At 39.7% G+C, this 13,948-nt stretch overlaps 1 protein-coding gene across 5 annotated transcripts in view; it reads left to right on the top strand.

Annotated features, from left to right (window-relative positions):
- LOC108150275 (zwei Ig domain protein zig-8) overlaps positions 1–2,492 on the top strand; it is a 41,411-nt gene extending 38,919 nt beyond the window's left edge. For all 5 annotated transcript variants that reach the window (XM_017278363.2, XM_017278362.2, XM_017278366.2 and 2 more), the window contains one exon: positions 266–2,492. In XM_017278363.2, the coding sequence (XP_017133852.1) occupies positions 266–588 (323 nt within the window). In that variant the 3' untranslated portion in view covers positions 589–2,492. The remainder of the gene's footprint in view (positions 1–265) is intronic.
- Positions 2,493–13,948: the final 11,456 nt, after the last annotated feature.

A 13,948-nucleotide genomic window follows, 5' to 3' on the forward strand; every position in this document is an offset into this window, starting at 1 on the left:
TAGGTTAATTAGATAACAAAATGAATGTAATTTTTTGTAAAACACTTTGTATTTTGTCCCTGTCCGCGCTACAAATCTACCTGAGCTTCCTTTTTTGGGCCACTTTATATCTAAATGTAGGACCTTTTTGTGACGCAGACAAACTACAAATTGTTACTCATTCAGCGCAAATCTTGTGCCATCTCTCCGCGACACAAGACGACACGACACGACACGACCCTAACCATTTTCCATTTTCCTTTACCGTTTTCCATTTCCCGGACAGGCGAGCGACCCGAGGCGATGCAAACGAACGCGGCGCCGGCGGCAGTGGCCCTGGCCTGTTGGTCCTGTCACTTTGGAGAGGCCACGCAGGCGGTCAGGGTAATTAGCACAATGGTGGCGGCCCTTGTATTGTTGGAGGCCTGCTCCTCGTTGCTGCTTCAAAGAGGCGGTGGTGGTGGCGGAGGAGCAGGAGGAGGAGGAGGAGGACCCACTCGAATCAGGAGCGAGCGACAGGAGAGGACCAGAAGCTACGCAGGTAACCCCAAGGAACCCTCGACGACGTCCGAGGAGCGAGTCAATAGTGGCAGCCACAATGCACGGTGATAAATTAATGTCGCCCCGTTGGAATTCCACCGCCAATGCAGCAGCAGCCCCTAAATGCAGTAGAAATGATTTATAGGCGAACTTACGGGAGCAGCAGCATCTGAGGTCCTTCCGCCCGAGCTGCATGTAATACCTTTCCAAAAAAAAAAAATGAACCCAACTAATTATGCTAATGATGGAAGACGCCGTGCTCATGGCGCTGCTCCTCCTCCTTCGCAAGTTGTAAGTAAGTGTGTTTCTAATTAAGTGGGCTGGGGATTAGTTAGTTAGGCGGAAATCAGAGCCATGTACATAAACTTCTCACGTAAATTGCCAGCACACTAGCGAACTTAGCTAAATGGAAAGCATTTCGAACGAATCATCAAATTAGAGAACTATATTCAAGTGGTTTGCTTATAGAGCCATGCCTAGGTGTTTACAGAAATATTAAAGTAAATAAAATGGAAAACAGGGGGGCTTTTGGCAAGCAGCAGAAATTTAAAAATTAAATTTTAAGGTATTCTCTAAAATAATTGGATTTAAATACCTAAGGTAAAGTGTAATTCGTTTTTAAAAAATAACAAAATAAATTTTATTTGTATATATATGTAGAACTCAGTCTCCCTAAGATTTGATTTTAAATATCTACTGACTTCCCAAAGACCCCTGTTTAGAAACGTAAGAATATACAAAAGTAGCAAAAGTTTACTCAGATTGTTGTAAATATTAAAGGGATTCGTTCTTGATTTGTCTGTGTTGTCCTTGGGTTACCCTGTATAGCTTAGCGTTTAAGCATTGTAAATATTTAGACGTACAAAGTAGCTAACTGTTTGGACACGAACTTCTCCGAAGGTTCCTAAACCAACAAAATTTTTGAACACAATTTACATGTCCACTTCTCCCTCAATAATCTATGGTAACTCAGATAATGCATGAGAAATTCCTGCCAAAAACACGCCTCAGTTCGAAGTGCGACTTTCCGGGCTAACAATTTATTTAGAAGAATTTCTCCAAGTCTTGTGGGCAGTTCCTGTTCCCATTTACCAGCTCCTGGCAATGGGTTCATTGCTCTGCCCTAGCCCAGTAAAATTTAGAGCTCCCATTTCAGCATGTCCGGTTGCATTTTTACGCCCCTTACTGCCCCTCCGGAAAATAGAAAAAAGGAAGACAGAACTGGCAAGTCACTTTTCACTCTTGTCAACAAAATATTTGCATTTCCATTTGCCGAAGCGCTCGCAGTCGAATGGGTTCAGGTTGGTCTTGTCTTGAGGAACTTTGTCCTGCAAATCGAGCCGAGGCTCCTTCGTCCTGTGCCACATTTAAAAATGTATGGCCACTGGCCGGGACATTGGGAAGCCAGGGCCTGTAAGGAGCTGAGTTTAACTGATCAAAATTGTAAATAAACCTGCATATATACCATATGAATAAACTATAAACTGTAATCAAGTATTTGTGTGGTAGTCATACATTACATATAAAAACACACACATAAGAATGCACACTGACATCGCAAATCGGTCTATATACATGTACGGATTTATATACGTATCGATATTAAAAATGTAAACCCAACGCATGCAAAATTAGTCGCGACATGTAAATGAATGTTTAATGGGTAAATTAATGTTGCCATATGAGGGACAGAAAAAACCATGAATATAATTGCAATTAAGCAAATAAAATAATATATGTTATAAGCATAATAAGGAGAAAAATAGCGAGTATTATAACAGAAGCCGAAAAGCAGAAAACGAAAACATAAACAAAAACAAACTCTGTTGACTTTTGTTGCAAACAAAATGGCAACGCATTATTCAGATTATGGAAATTGTTTTTAATTTTTAAACGACGTAGCCACGTAAATATGGAAATCGGTATGAAAAATTTCAATAAAGTTTTTTTTAGTTACTACCATCCAATGATAAATATGTATAACAAAAGCTCGACTTTTCTTTGATTTTTGGCTTGGGGGCCCGTCGCCACATGCTGAGTCGAATCCTGGTAAGATTTATGCAAATATTTTCCATTGCCATTCATGCATTTAGCCTTAGCCTGTGAATTTTAATGGGCCACACGCACAAGACCACAGACAATGGAATTTCGGAGGTGGCCCCACGGGGGACTGCAAGTTTTTCCTCTGTTTTCGGGGGCGGCATTTTCACATTTTCCATTTTTCAGCCTAATAAAGCCGCAATGCGAAAGGCAGGAAAACTGAAGGCAAGAAGAATGGGCATTAAGTGCCTGGCTCGCAGCTGTCCCTACGAGTCCTACGAATCCTACCAATCCAACGACTAGCAATGGGCCATGTGTGGCAGGACTCTGTTTGCGCTTTGGTAAGACATCAAAAGCCGTTAGCATAAAAGTTTATTATATGACAAGTAAGTATGTATCTGCCTGTGTCCTGGCCCGTAATAGCATGCCAAAAAGTTTAATAGCGCACATCGCGTCAACCCAGTTCGCCTTCCTCGCCCGCTTCTCCCCCGAATCCATTGAGTGGAAAGCGTAAGGAGCGAATAAGGCGCATCAGGCTCATGAAGCGGAAAGTTCCCCCGCCTCAGCCGGAAAGGGAGTATTACCCGAGATGATGACGACGATGATTGGTATGCTCTGGTTTCGGAAACACAGCCGCGTATGCAAGATGGATGGACTGCACGAGTCGATAAATCGCTGGATCTGAACAGGAAGATTGACATTTCTTTGCGGGAATAAAAAATGCAATATCCGAAAGCAATATTATATATATATAATACATAAATCGATATATTTATAGATTCATTTTAAAGCAGAGACTTCAAATTTCAATTCCCAGATATAAAATAAGGGTAAGGGTAATATGGGTATAAGTAGTCAGTTAGTTGAGTATTAAGTAAAAAATAATAATGAAAAGACAGTTTGAAAAATTTGGCTACAAAATGAAATAAATTAAGTAAGCAGTTTAAAAACTTTTTGAAATAAAAAAAAATTGGCTTTAAAATGTTTTTTCCCAAGCAATTTAAAGATTCTTTTAGCGGAGAAAAAACGTTTTGTTTGCCAGCTACTATATATTAGATTCCCCATTTTAGCTTAAATCCTATATAAATCCATTTATATTCAGTCATCTCCTGACAATCATGGTCTGCCAAAAAAAGCTCCCCAAAAAGGCGCCAACGCAATTGTCGGATATTACCTTTAATTGCGCATTGCTCGGGCCACAGATGTCGACTGGGGTGCAGATGAAAGCCGGAATGCCCCGGGAATGTGGCACACAGTTGGGTCCGAGCACAGGCAATCGACAAAAGGGAAAATAAATTATCATCATTGTGACATTTTCATTTGTCAACGTAATTTTCCCTGTGTCGCATTCCTGGGCTGCCTAAAAGGACACTACACTCGCTGTACCGAGTGCCGCAGGATCAACATTAACGTTTTGAAAAAAGTCTGGCAATTTGGCCAGGAATTTACTTCACTTTGACTGGCGAAAAAATAAAAGCGAAAGCAAACAGGACACGTTTGCCTTTTATGTGTTGCCTCCTGTGGAGGCCCTTTATATTGCCGCGTACATTTTTAATGCGAAAGTATGATTTGATTTTATTTGGCTCAGCCACACATTTGTTTCGTCTGCATCAGAAGTTGCAATTTAAATTCGCTTATTGAACATAAATCAAATGTCTAAGGCTTCAAGAGCACAAACACACACATAGTCGTGTGTTTGTGTCTTCCAAATCCAGTACATAATTTATTGACATGACTGTGAATTCTGGCAGGACCAAAGCCCTGTCAGGAACTACCGAACTTTGTCCTCCAGCAGCCAACTGGAATATTGTACATTATTTTACTGATCCCCTCGACCATTCAGCGTGCTTGTGGCACTGTCAAAGCGAATGCCAATGGCCAATTTAAATTGCAGCAAAATGACGAGATAAATGCATTCCTCTGCCGGTTTTCCTATTGACTTCCAACGATTTAAGCTGCTTTGTCTTGGCGAAGTAACCAACTTTTTTTTTGGGAAAACAAAAAATTAATTTATTTCACCCCTCATTAGTGCTTACATACAGCGTTATTATTTAGTGTAATTACTTCCACATTCCCTTAATATTCCGCTTTTAGAAAATAAAACAATGAAGAAGAAACGGAAGCCAAATTTGTTGGCTATATTATTTACACATGTAATGAAATTTCTGTGGTTATTCGCCAGGGAAAATAAAGGGTTCATGGGGGGCGTTTCCCTTGGCAATTATTTGGCGCCAGTTTTTCAGCCAAATTTCTCATTTTTCTGCTTTAAAAATAGCAAATTAATTATATTTCACGCCGCGTTGTCGACAGCAACAAAAAAAAAAAAAAAATAGAAAAAAAGAAATCGTTGCCCTGGCTCATAATTAAATTTTGCATTTGTGCGTAAGGGGTGGAAAATAGGGGTATGTGGGCTCATATTGCGTATACGCATGGATGTGCGGTTTTAGACGGGGGAAGTAATACGGCTTTGATTAGGAAATCGGTTTAAATGGTTTAGCCATCGCTAACTGTTTGTTTTGTTGCTCTGCTTTTTGTTTGGCTGGAATTTCGTTTTTAAATTTGTCTGTGTGTTCTTGTGGTTTTGGTTTTGGTTTTGGGGTGTGTGTCTGTGTGTGAGCCAGTTTTAGCCGAGAATTGCTTTTTGAATATGTGCGACATTGTTGCCGTTGTCTCCATAAATGAATATCCTAGCTGTGTTGAATTTGTTGCTCACTCTGTGCCCACTTTGGGTTGTCATTTTTGCGGTCAACACTCCCACTCCCACGAGCGCTTGAAAAAGCCGTCCGGAAAACGCCCTCCTAATGCAATTTGTCATTTTCAATTTTTGTTTCTTTGGCTCTCTGGCTTTTGTCTCAAATGGAATTTTTGGCATTTCGTTCACATAAATTAGGCCTGAGCGTCTGTCCTGCGTCTTTGCTTGTTTATTCTCTTGCTATTGCCAGTGCTGCACTCAAAAATTGCTGTATAAATAATTATTTTTCCCATTTCGTTTGGACGCAAATTGTTTACTTTTCGCATATTTCACCAACTCGTTTGCTGTTGACAATTTCATTAGGAGTAGCTGTGACTGCAAATTGAAGGGGCATTCTCTCTTGGCGTCACGGTTACACGAACGTTGGCATAATCGTTAATCCGTATGGCCATCTGATTTGGGCTCTGTCACAAGCTAACTCGATTTGCTGGCAACTGTCGTTCTTGGTCAATTTAAGTTGGCATCAAATGCAATTATCCATCTGCACTATGTTGGGATTGCCGTATGTGAGTGCCGTATTATACGGGTGGCTTGGTGGAGTTACCAAGTCGGACTGACTTGGATAAAACAGGACTAGATTTATTTCAAGACTCCAATAAAAAAGTTGGCTTACTCCGGTATATTTCAACAGTCCCCTTAAATAGAGCGAATAAAACTAGAAAGTTAATATCCACCATATAAAAATTATTTAACAAAATGATACAAACAAAACAAGTGACAAATTAATATTAACTTTGTAAAAAAAATGATTTCTTTGAATTTTGAAATTTAGTTGTTGACTAAAACAATTTATGTTTAAAAAAAAGGGCTTATAAATGGTGGTCTTTAAGAGACGTCTCATACCTTATGTAAGATCTACATTTTATTAACTTATTGGTTTATGTCTTATTGACATTTATGCTTTTAAAATAAACAACTTATAATTATAAAAAAATAATTTATTTATTTTTAATATTTTTTATTTTTCTTATACGATTTTTTGCAGACTTTTCATAATATTATGGAATTATATTAATATTTTTGAAGGTACATAATATATATTAAGAAAAGGCATTATAAAGAACAAATGGCAGAGATTTAAAATTAATTTCTGTACGTACAACAATATAACCTGGCCAGAAACTGTTCATCTTGTCGTTATCCCCTCGCCGTATATCGAGTTATGGGCTGTCAGGCCGGATGAAAAGTCTCTGGCCCTGGTGTGCATTTAATTCCATTTAAGCCGGTCCCTTTCCGAGCGGGCAGTGTCCAATTGCCGGGCACTTAACTGAAATACAATTTTTATGGCCACGCGAGCAGGATTGGAGGAGTGCGGAAAGTGGAATCCTGGATGATGATGGCCTCACTCCTTTTGTCACTTTTATAGCATACTTTTGCGACTTTCGCACATCCCTGTGACTGCATAATTTTGCTGTGCGGCACGCCGGCATATTCTCATCTTTCGTTTGTATTTTGCATGATTTACTCTGATTTCAGAGCTCGTCCCGTTCGCTCCATTCAGACTGCTTTTGTAGTTTTATCACACACTTGACCCATAAATCAAACATGTGTAAATGTTTTCACTTTATATGCGCACTCATACATGCGCATCAAATACTTTGGCCGCCGTCGCTCTATTCTATCTATTTTCCCCGGACGGATGGAGTGGAGCAAGGTCCTTCGTCCTGGCAGCTCGTCCTCCGGTTAGTGCAAGTAAACAAAGTAGAGAAGCGTGTAAATATGCCGCAAATAGATGGCTTCTTGTTATTCCCAATCCTGCCTTATTTATATATGCGTTCGTCCTTCGCTTCTCCTGGCGGCCTGTTCCCCAGAGTTTCGTGTCAATCCCTTTTGATGGGCCACTGACATTTTCGGCGGCTTGTCATTCCGTTTTTGTGCGAATTTTTATTGGCTTAGTGGGCATAAAGTTGAATGAGTTTCGGGCATAAATTTCGCATACACATATATCGTTTTTTTTTGGGCTTTAATAAATGGCCGAAAAATGCCAAAACGAACCGCTAATTGTGTCAAAAAAAGGCACCAATATATTTTACGCAAATTGTATTTTCAACAGGCCTTTGGGGGCCAAACTCGATTTGTTTTGACATTTAATTTAAACTCTTTGCAATCGCCGCTAATGACGATGTTGGCGGTGTGATTTTATGAATTGAATTTATCGCTTAATTCTATTAAATAAGCATGGTTAGCTGTGATGTGTGTTTGTGGCGGGCAGACAAATTGTTCACTCTCGCTTATGCATAGCATAAATTCTGGCTAAGGATGCCCGTAATTTGTTTGGTTGGCATGTTTAGCAGTAGTTGCAACTTTGTGACCCAGGAAGTTGACCCTGAATCCGAGTCGCTCTCCGCTGTCCAAGGATCCGTGCTGATGTCCTGCCGTACGACACCCATCTGCAACATCACGTTTGTGTCATAGTCATTATAACGCAGCGGCAGGGACACTAAAAGTTATGTGTGCCACTCTCCGCAGGAGATGACCTTCTTCCAGCTGCAGACTTGCAAAATGCAGGACGAGCGGAGTCGAGTTCTGGTCGAGAACTTTTTTCATTTTACGCTTGACAGCCTTTTAAAATGTAATTTTTGCCTAATTAGCAACAAACAAGGAGACAAAGTCTTCGACTCTCTAATTTTGCCTTCGCTTCCTCAAAACACTGCTTGTGCAGTGAAAGAAATTTTAAGAGATTTAAAGAAGACATTTATTTTGCTCTTGAAATGTTAAGCAACTAAAATGTTAAACAACTATGAAATAGGATGCTTAAAAGAAAAGTTATAAAATTAAAACTGCAGGTTTTTAGTCACATTTCTGCCAAGCTGTTTTATCGGAAGTTAATGGATCTATATCGTTAAAAAAACAACTCACAATATTAAAACAAACTTTAAACGCAGATTTTTAGAGGCTTAAGCCACAAGACTTTAGAGATACACCGCTTGAAAATCGGATGCCGGAATGAAAAGTTATGGAATTAGAGGTGCAGGGTTTTGGTCATTTTTCTGCAAACATGATTTTTTTGGAAATTTAGAAAGGGGGTAACATCATAAAAATTGAAAAAAAATCGACCAGAAATTACAAACCAAGTTTTAAACGTAATTTTTTTGAGAACTAAGCCTCAAGACATTTAAGTTATACCACTTCGAAATCGGATGCTTAAAAGAAAAGTTATAAAATTAAAACTGCAGGTTTTTAGTCACCTTTCTGCAAAGCTGTTTTATCGGAAGTTAATGGATTTATATCGTTAAAAAAAAACAACTCACAATATTAAAACAAACTTTAAGCGCAGACTTTTAGAGGCTTAAGCCACAAGACTTTAAAGATATACTGCTTGAAAATCGGATGCCGGAATGAAAAGTTATGGAATTAGAGGTGCAGGGCTTTGGTCATTTTTCTGCAAACACGATTTTTCTCGAAACTTAGAAAGGGTTAACATCATAAAAATTTAAAAAAAACGACTAGAAATTACAAACCAAGTCTTCAACGCAGTTTATTAGAAAACTAATTTATTTTAGAGCTGTATGCTATAGTCGTCCGATCCGGCTTGTTCCGACTTATATACTACCTGCAATAGACAAACAACTTTTGGGAAAGCTTCATGCATATAGCTTAAACACTGAGTTTGCGTAGAAACGGACGGATCGACTCGCCTAGTGATGCTGATCAAGAATATATATATTTTATAGGGTCGGAAATGTCTCCTTCACTGCGTTGCAAACTTCTGACTTAAATTATAATACCCTCTGCAAGGGTATAAAAACTCAGCTAGGGTAATTACCCTAACCGAATCGCTTCAGGAAAAAATTAAGTAAATACAATTTAAGAGTTCTTTTAAACGGAATACATTACGGACTTTTCTCAGAATGTGTTATTATTATTAAAATCATAAAATCAAGTCGAAAATGACATTTATTAGACTTGATATGTACCAATGTAATATTGATTAGTACCGAGCCGAAAATTATCTATTGTTTTTCCCGTGCTCTCGAGTTGACGGCCCTTTTAGCCCTGATCTGTCAAGTTTTGGCGGCTTTGTCTCGGCGCACGGTTGGCTCAGCGAAATCTAATTTGCGCCTTAGCAGCTGCTCGGAGTACGACAGATGACCTTGGAGCCGTGTAGCCCGTTCCGGCCTTAAACAGATCCCACGGCCCAACGACAGACAGCCCTGTGGGGGAATTAAAGCCATTTTGGCTGATGGATTGCAGGGGTCTCGGCTTACTTCCCCCGGCCATATTTGCTTTCATCATCCTTTCTGCCGGCGTTTCACAATAATAAACAACAGCGAAATAGAAATGAGTATTTCACATTCGCACGTAAACAACGCATTGAGTGGCCAAAAAATGGGGGGGCGTGGCTAATCCACATTCGACTTGCCAAGGCATGTGCGGATAAATAGGGTGGACTTGGATGAAGTAATGTTGATTACAGCTTAGTTCCTCTCACCTTAACGTTGCCTTTAAGGAAGTCTTATTTGTTCAAATATAAAAGATTTATTAAAATTGCAAATTAGGTATTTAATTATTTAAATTTATCATAAACAAAGTCTTCAAACAGATTCATTCTTAAACTGGCTTTCTATTTAGCAATAACAATTGTGTTATATTTTAAGCGATTTTTTTTAATTTTATCAAAACTACTTTAATGGCAAGAAAATGATTTAGCATTCACATTTTCCTTCGAATTTTCTGCACTCATACAAAGGTTTATCAATATTAGCAGAAAATCCGTGGGTATTTTAATTTAATTGCTCGGAGTGAAAAATGCTCAGAGGCAATAGTGCAAACGAGTGAATCTTTAATTGGTGATTAAAATCTTGATCCTTTTTACTGTGTTCCCTTTGTTTTCAAATGCCTGCAAAGGTCCACCCAGATGGGAAACTCTCCCAATTTTCACTTTTCACCAGCCTTTTCCCGCTTTCTTTGCACCCGGGCCACCTTAATCCGGTCGCCCGGCTAATAAAAGTAAACATTTCTTTCCGCGTGACTAAATACCTTTCACTTGCTGTCGCTGTTTCTGTCGCTTATACCGGTCACGCCCCCTCGTCCCGAGAACCGCCCACCACCCACCGCCCATCACTTGACTCGCCGCTTGGCCCCTTTTATTAATCGCGTGTCGAGGCGCGTCATGCGTCGGCAATATGAAATAGAATTTTGCAGCTTTCTTCGCCTTTGTTATTGCTGGATGGCAGTTGGGTGGCTGCTGCCGAGCTAATTAAAAATTATAATTAATTGCATTTGTTGGGCGCACAAGTCACTCGCATGTGCGTATGGGTATGGGTATGTGTGTGTAAGTGTGTGTGCTTTTCAAGGGTGTGCCCAGCATATCTTGGGAAATTCATCTAAGTTCGCGCTGCCTGTTTGTCCTGGAGTCCTGGAGTCCTGTCGTCCTGGCAGACGCATTAAGCTTATTAAATTCGCTTAGACCAACCTGAAAGGCGGGATATGTGTGTGTCCGCATTAAGTTATTAAACGGAAAAGGTAACAAAATGTTATTTGACTCTGTAAGCCAAGATGTTAAGCGGCGATTAGTTGGTGTCCTTGTTATGCTAACTGCTTATTAAAAAATGTAATTACACGGCCCAGATATATGCACTCGTAATATCCAGGCATCCAGTTCCCGGCCTGAATTGGCCCACTCGTAAATTTCCGCAAACATAATTTGAGGTTGTCGCTCCAGCATAACTCATTTTACCTGCCATTCGGAGGTTGGGGACGTAATTAATCGGATATAGCGACAACCGGATTAATGAGTGAGAGGGGATTATGCGAAGCGGGAATACGCTTGGTCCTGAAGGGTTCTACCCGAAAATCTGAGAGCATGTTTAATTGCATTTACTAGCTGCTGCCACAGCAGCTCTTAACCCAAATTGCAAACTAAAAATAGAAAGGATTATGGGCCTTAATACTCTTGAATAATTAAATGTCCCCGAATCTACACTATACACTCGCCTTAATGTGTTCTGTCAGCATTTAAATAAAATGCAACATAACTGCAGAAAAACGGGCCGTTGCTCAATGATTTATGCCGCTGAAGTTTGCTGATCAATGGCAATAATAAATTAAATTACTTTAATTGCACATTACCCGGACAGTTGAGAGTGTGAGGGCCCTTAATGAAAGCTTTGGGCCACTTGAAGAGCGCCCGTATGGACCATTAAATATACGAGTCACCATTTACAATGGCAATGCAAATCGAGCTGCGACAGATGCCAATGACAGTTGCCACTTTTCCACTTTTGCACCTCCCCACCTGTTCAACTCCCATCACTGCCCATCAGATGTTGACTTAAATATTTCATTCACCTTTGCCACGGCAACCGCAAATCAATTAATTCATTACGACTGCTGGAAAAACTGCTGACAAAGGCGTCGTCATTATCGTTCTCATCATCGGAAAACTACATCATCGCAAGAGGAGCAAAACTGCTAACCAAGTTATTTTCCTTGCCTTTCGTGTTAATTATTTCCGCTGGGCCCGTTCGCTTTTATTTATTGTATTGCGCACGAAGATTTCTCCTTTTCCGCAGGAAAGTTGGAGTGGTAAAGGCCATAAATAATGCAGATACTCTTGTCCGAATTTGACGTAAACTGTGTTTAATTAAAATTTACAACTCGATGGCAGAAATTATTCGCTAAAAGGGAAATATTCCCCGTATTTTGTTTCCATTAAAGTAAGCCCTTGTCTAACTTAAATGTACGGAAAAGGTTTTATTGCAGGTAGGGATACATGTAAAACATATTTGTAAGTACCTTCGATTTCATTGAAAAGTTCCCTCACATCTACTTACTTTCAAGGAGATACACCTGCCGCTTCACTCCAAAATTGTTCAGTTCCTTGTCATCGTGCCGCAATGTCGCATAAATAAGTAAACGAAATGAAAGAACATTAAATGAGAATTCGGAGAAAATCAATTCAACGGACTGACAACAGTCTTTGTATATTATTAAAATTTTCGACTGCTTTCCGACCCGTGAATAAATCATGAGCAGCTGTTGCTGCTGGCTGATTGATTTGCTTGCAATTTACATTTGGCCAGAGCAGGATTTGCCTGTCCTCATTACGGGCATGGAAGAGAAAACAAAGAAATTATCAAAAAATTGATTGGAAATTGCCTTAGCCATTTGGCAACTAATTGACGTTGATCGACAGTTGCCATTTATACAGAAATCTGAGCAACATTTATACGTTTCTTCCAATGGCCTTGCCTCGAGCTGCTCCGCCTTGGCAATCATTTATTCATTCATTAATTTGTGTTTGTTTTATGTTAATTTATTTATTACACTTTGCCCGTTTGCCTCCCCATCTACCCATCTACTCTTCACCCACCTGCTTTCATCAAATTAAAGGTGAGCCAATTACGAATGCCGGAGTCTCCGTTCGAGACGTTCATGTGCGCATAAATAAGCTCTTTCAATGTGGCAGGGGAATTATGGCCCGATGCTTTTGGTGTGTGGCACCTAACAAGTTGCTTTTTGATTGGCGCACGCTATAGCTGAATTTTTATTTACTGTTAATTTGCTTAATTATGGCAGAAACAAAGCCCGCCACAGATGTTCGGCATACGCAAGTTATGAAATTTAAGCCGGCAACTTATCACTTTAGCAATTCTGTCTCTGAAATGGTCCTCTTGTGCCGCTCATTGTATTGTATTTTAATTAAAGCACGTAGTGGCCGATGGAAGGGGGTGCATTCGGCAATTAAAGCCAAATAATGGCAGCCAGCAGTGCATATAAAAAATGGAAATGAATGGCAAAAGGCCAGCTAACAAGGCGACAACGCCGTCGCCATTGCGTATACGCCGCGGTGGCCCATTACATAACGCTTTTCTTCGCCTGGCCCCTCCAAAAAAAAAATACCCTCTCTCCTGCAGATATAGCCTTGTTTTCTGTTTTTGTGCACGACTGGACACGCGTAAAGGTCGTGATGAAAAGAAAACAGAAATTTTCGCCATTTCTCACAGAAGGCCTGGGACAAAAAAGAGAATCAAAGTTGAAAGCCAAAAAATTGCACTTCTTTTTAAAGTTCATATTCGGGAGGCTATTGTAAAATACATATAAGTACTGTCAATCTTCATTAAATATTGTTTTTCCGCTAAAAGTGTTTTTAAAGTAGTCAAGATTCGATTAAAAGTATATATTTTATACCTGTTGTGATATCAGAATCACAAATAACTAGATATATAATTTACCATAGCTAACGCATAGCTTGAATATTAAATTTTCCCACCTTAATAACCTAATAAATTATATCACAACTTCCCTAATCCCTAAGTCTCACGGAATTTCCAAGGACATCTGATGCTGGCACTATAAGTTTTCGGGTCTTAACATTCCGATTGCTTAAAACTTCATTCGAAATCAGGTGGTATTTAAGTTAATACCCATTTGCAGCGTTGTTTAATTATGCCAATTTATGCAAACAATCAGTGCGCAATAGGCAGACAAGTGCCAAAAGCAGAAACACCGATGGAATGTGGCAACACAACGAACAGAGGGCGTGCCTTGGGGCCAAAATGGGCTCAGATAACACGTAAATAAAGACGCACATACATAGATATTCACAGAAAGTGCGACACATGCAGAACAATTGACTTGAGCTAACAAAAAGATACAAGATACAGCGCAGACACACACAAAAGACACAATTCC

The sequence above is a fragment of the Drosophila elegans genome, unplaced genomic scaffold (genome assembly GCF_018152505.1).
Source record: "Drosophila elegans isolate 14027-0461.03 unplaced genomic scaffold, ASM1815250v1 contig_208, whole genome shotgun sequence".
NCBI lineage: Eukaryota > Metazoa > Arthropoda > Insecta > Diptera > Drosophilidae > Drosophila > Drosophila elegans.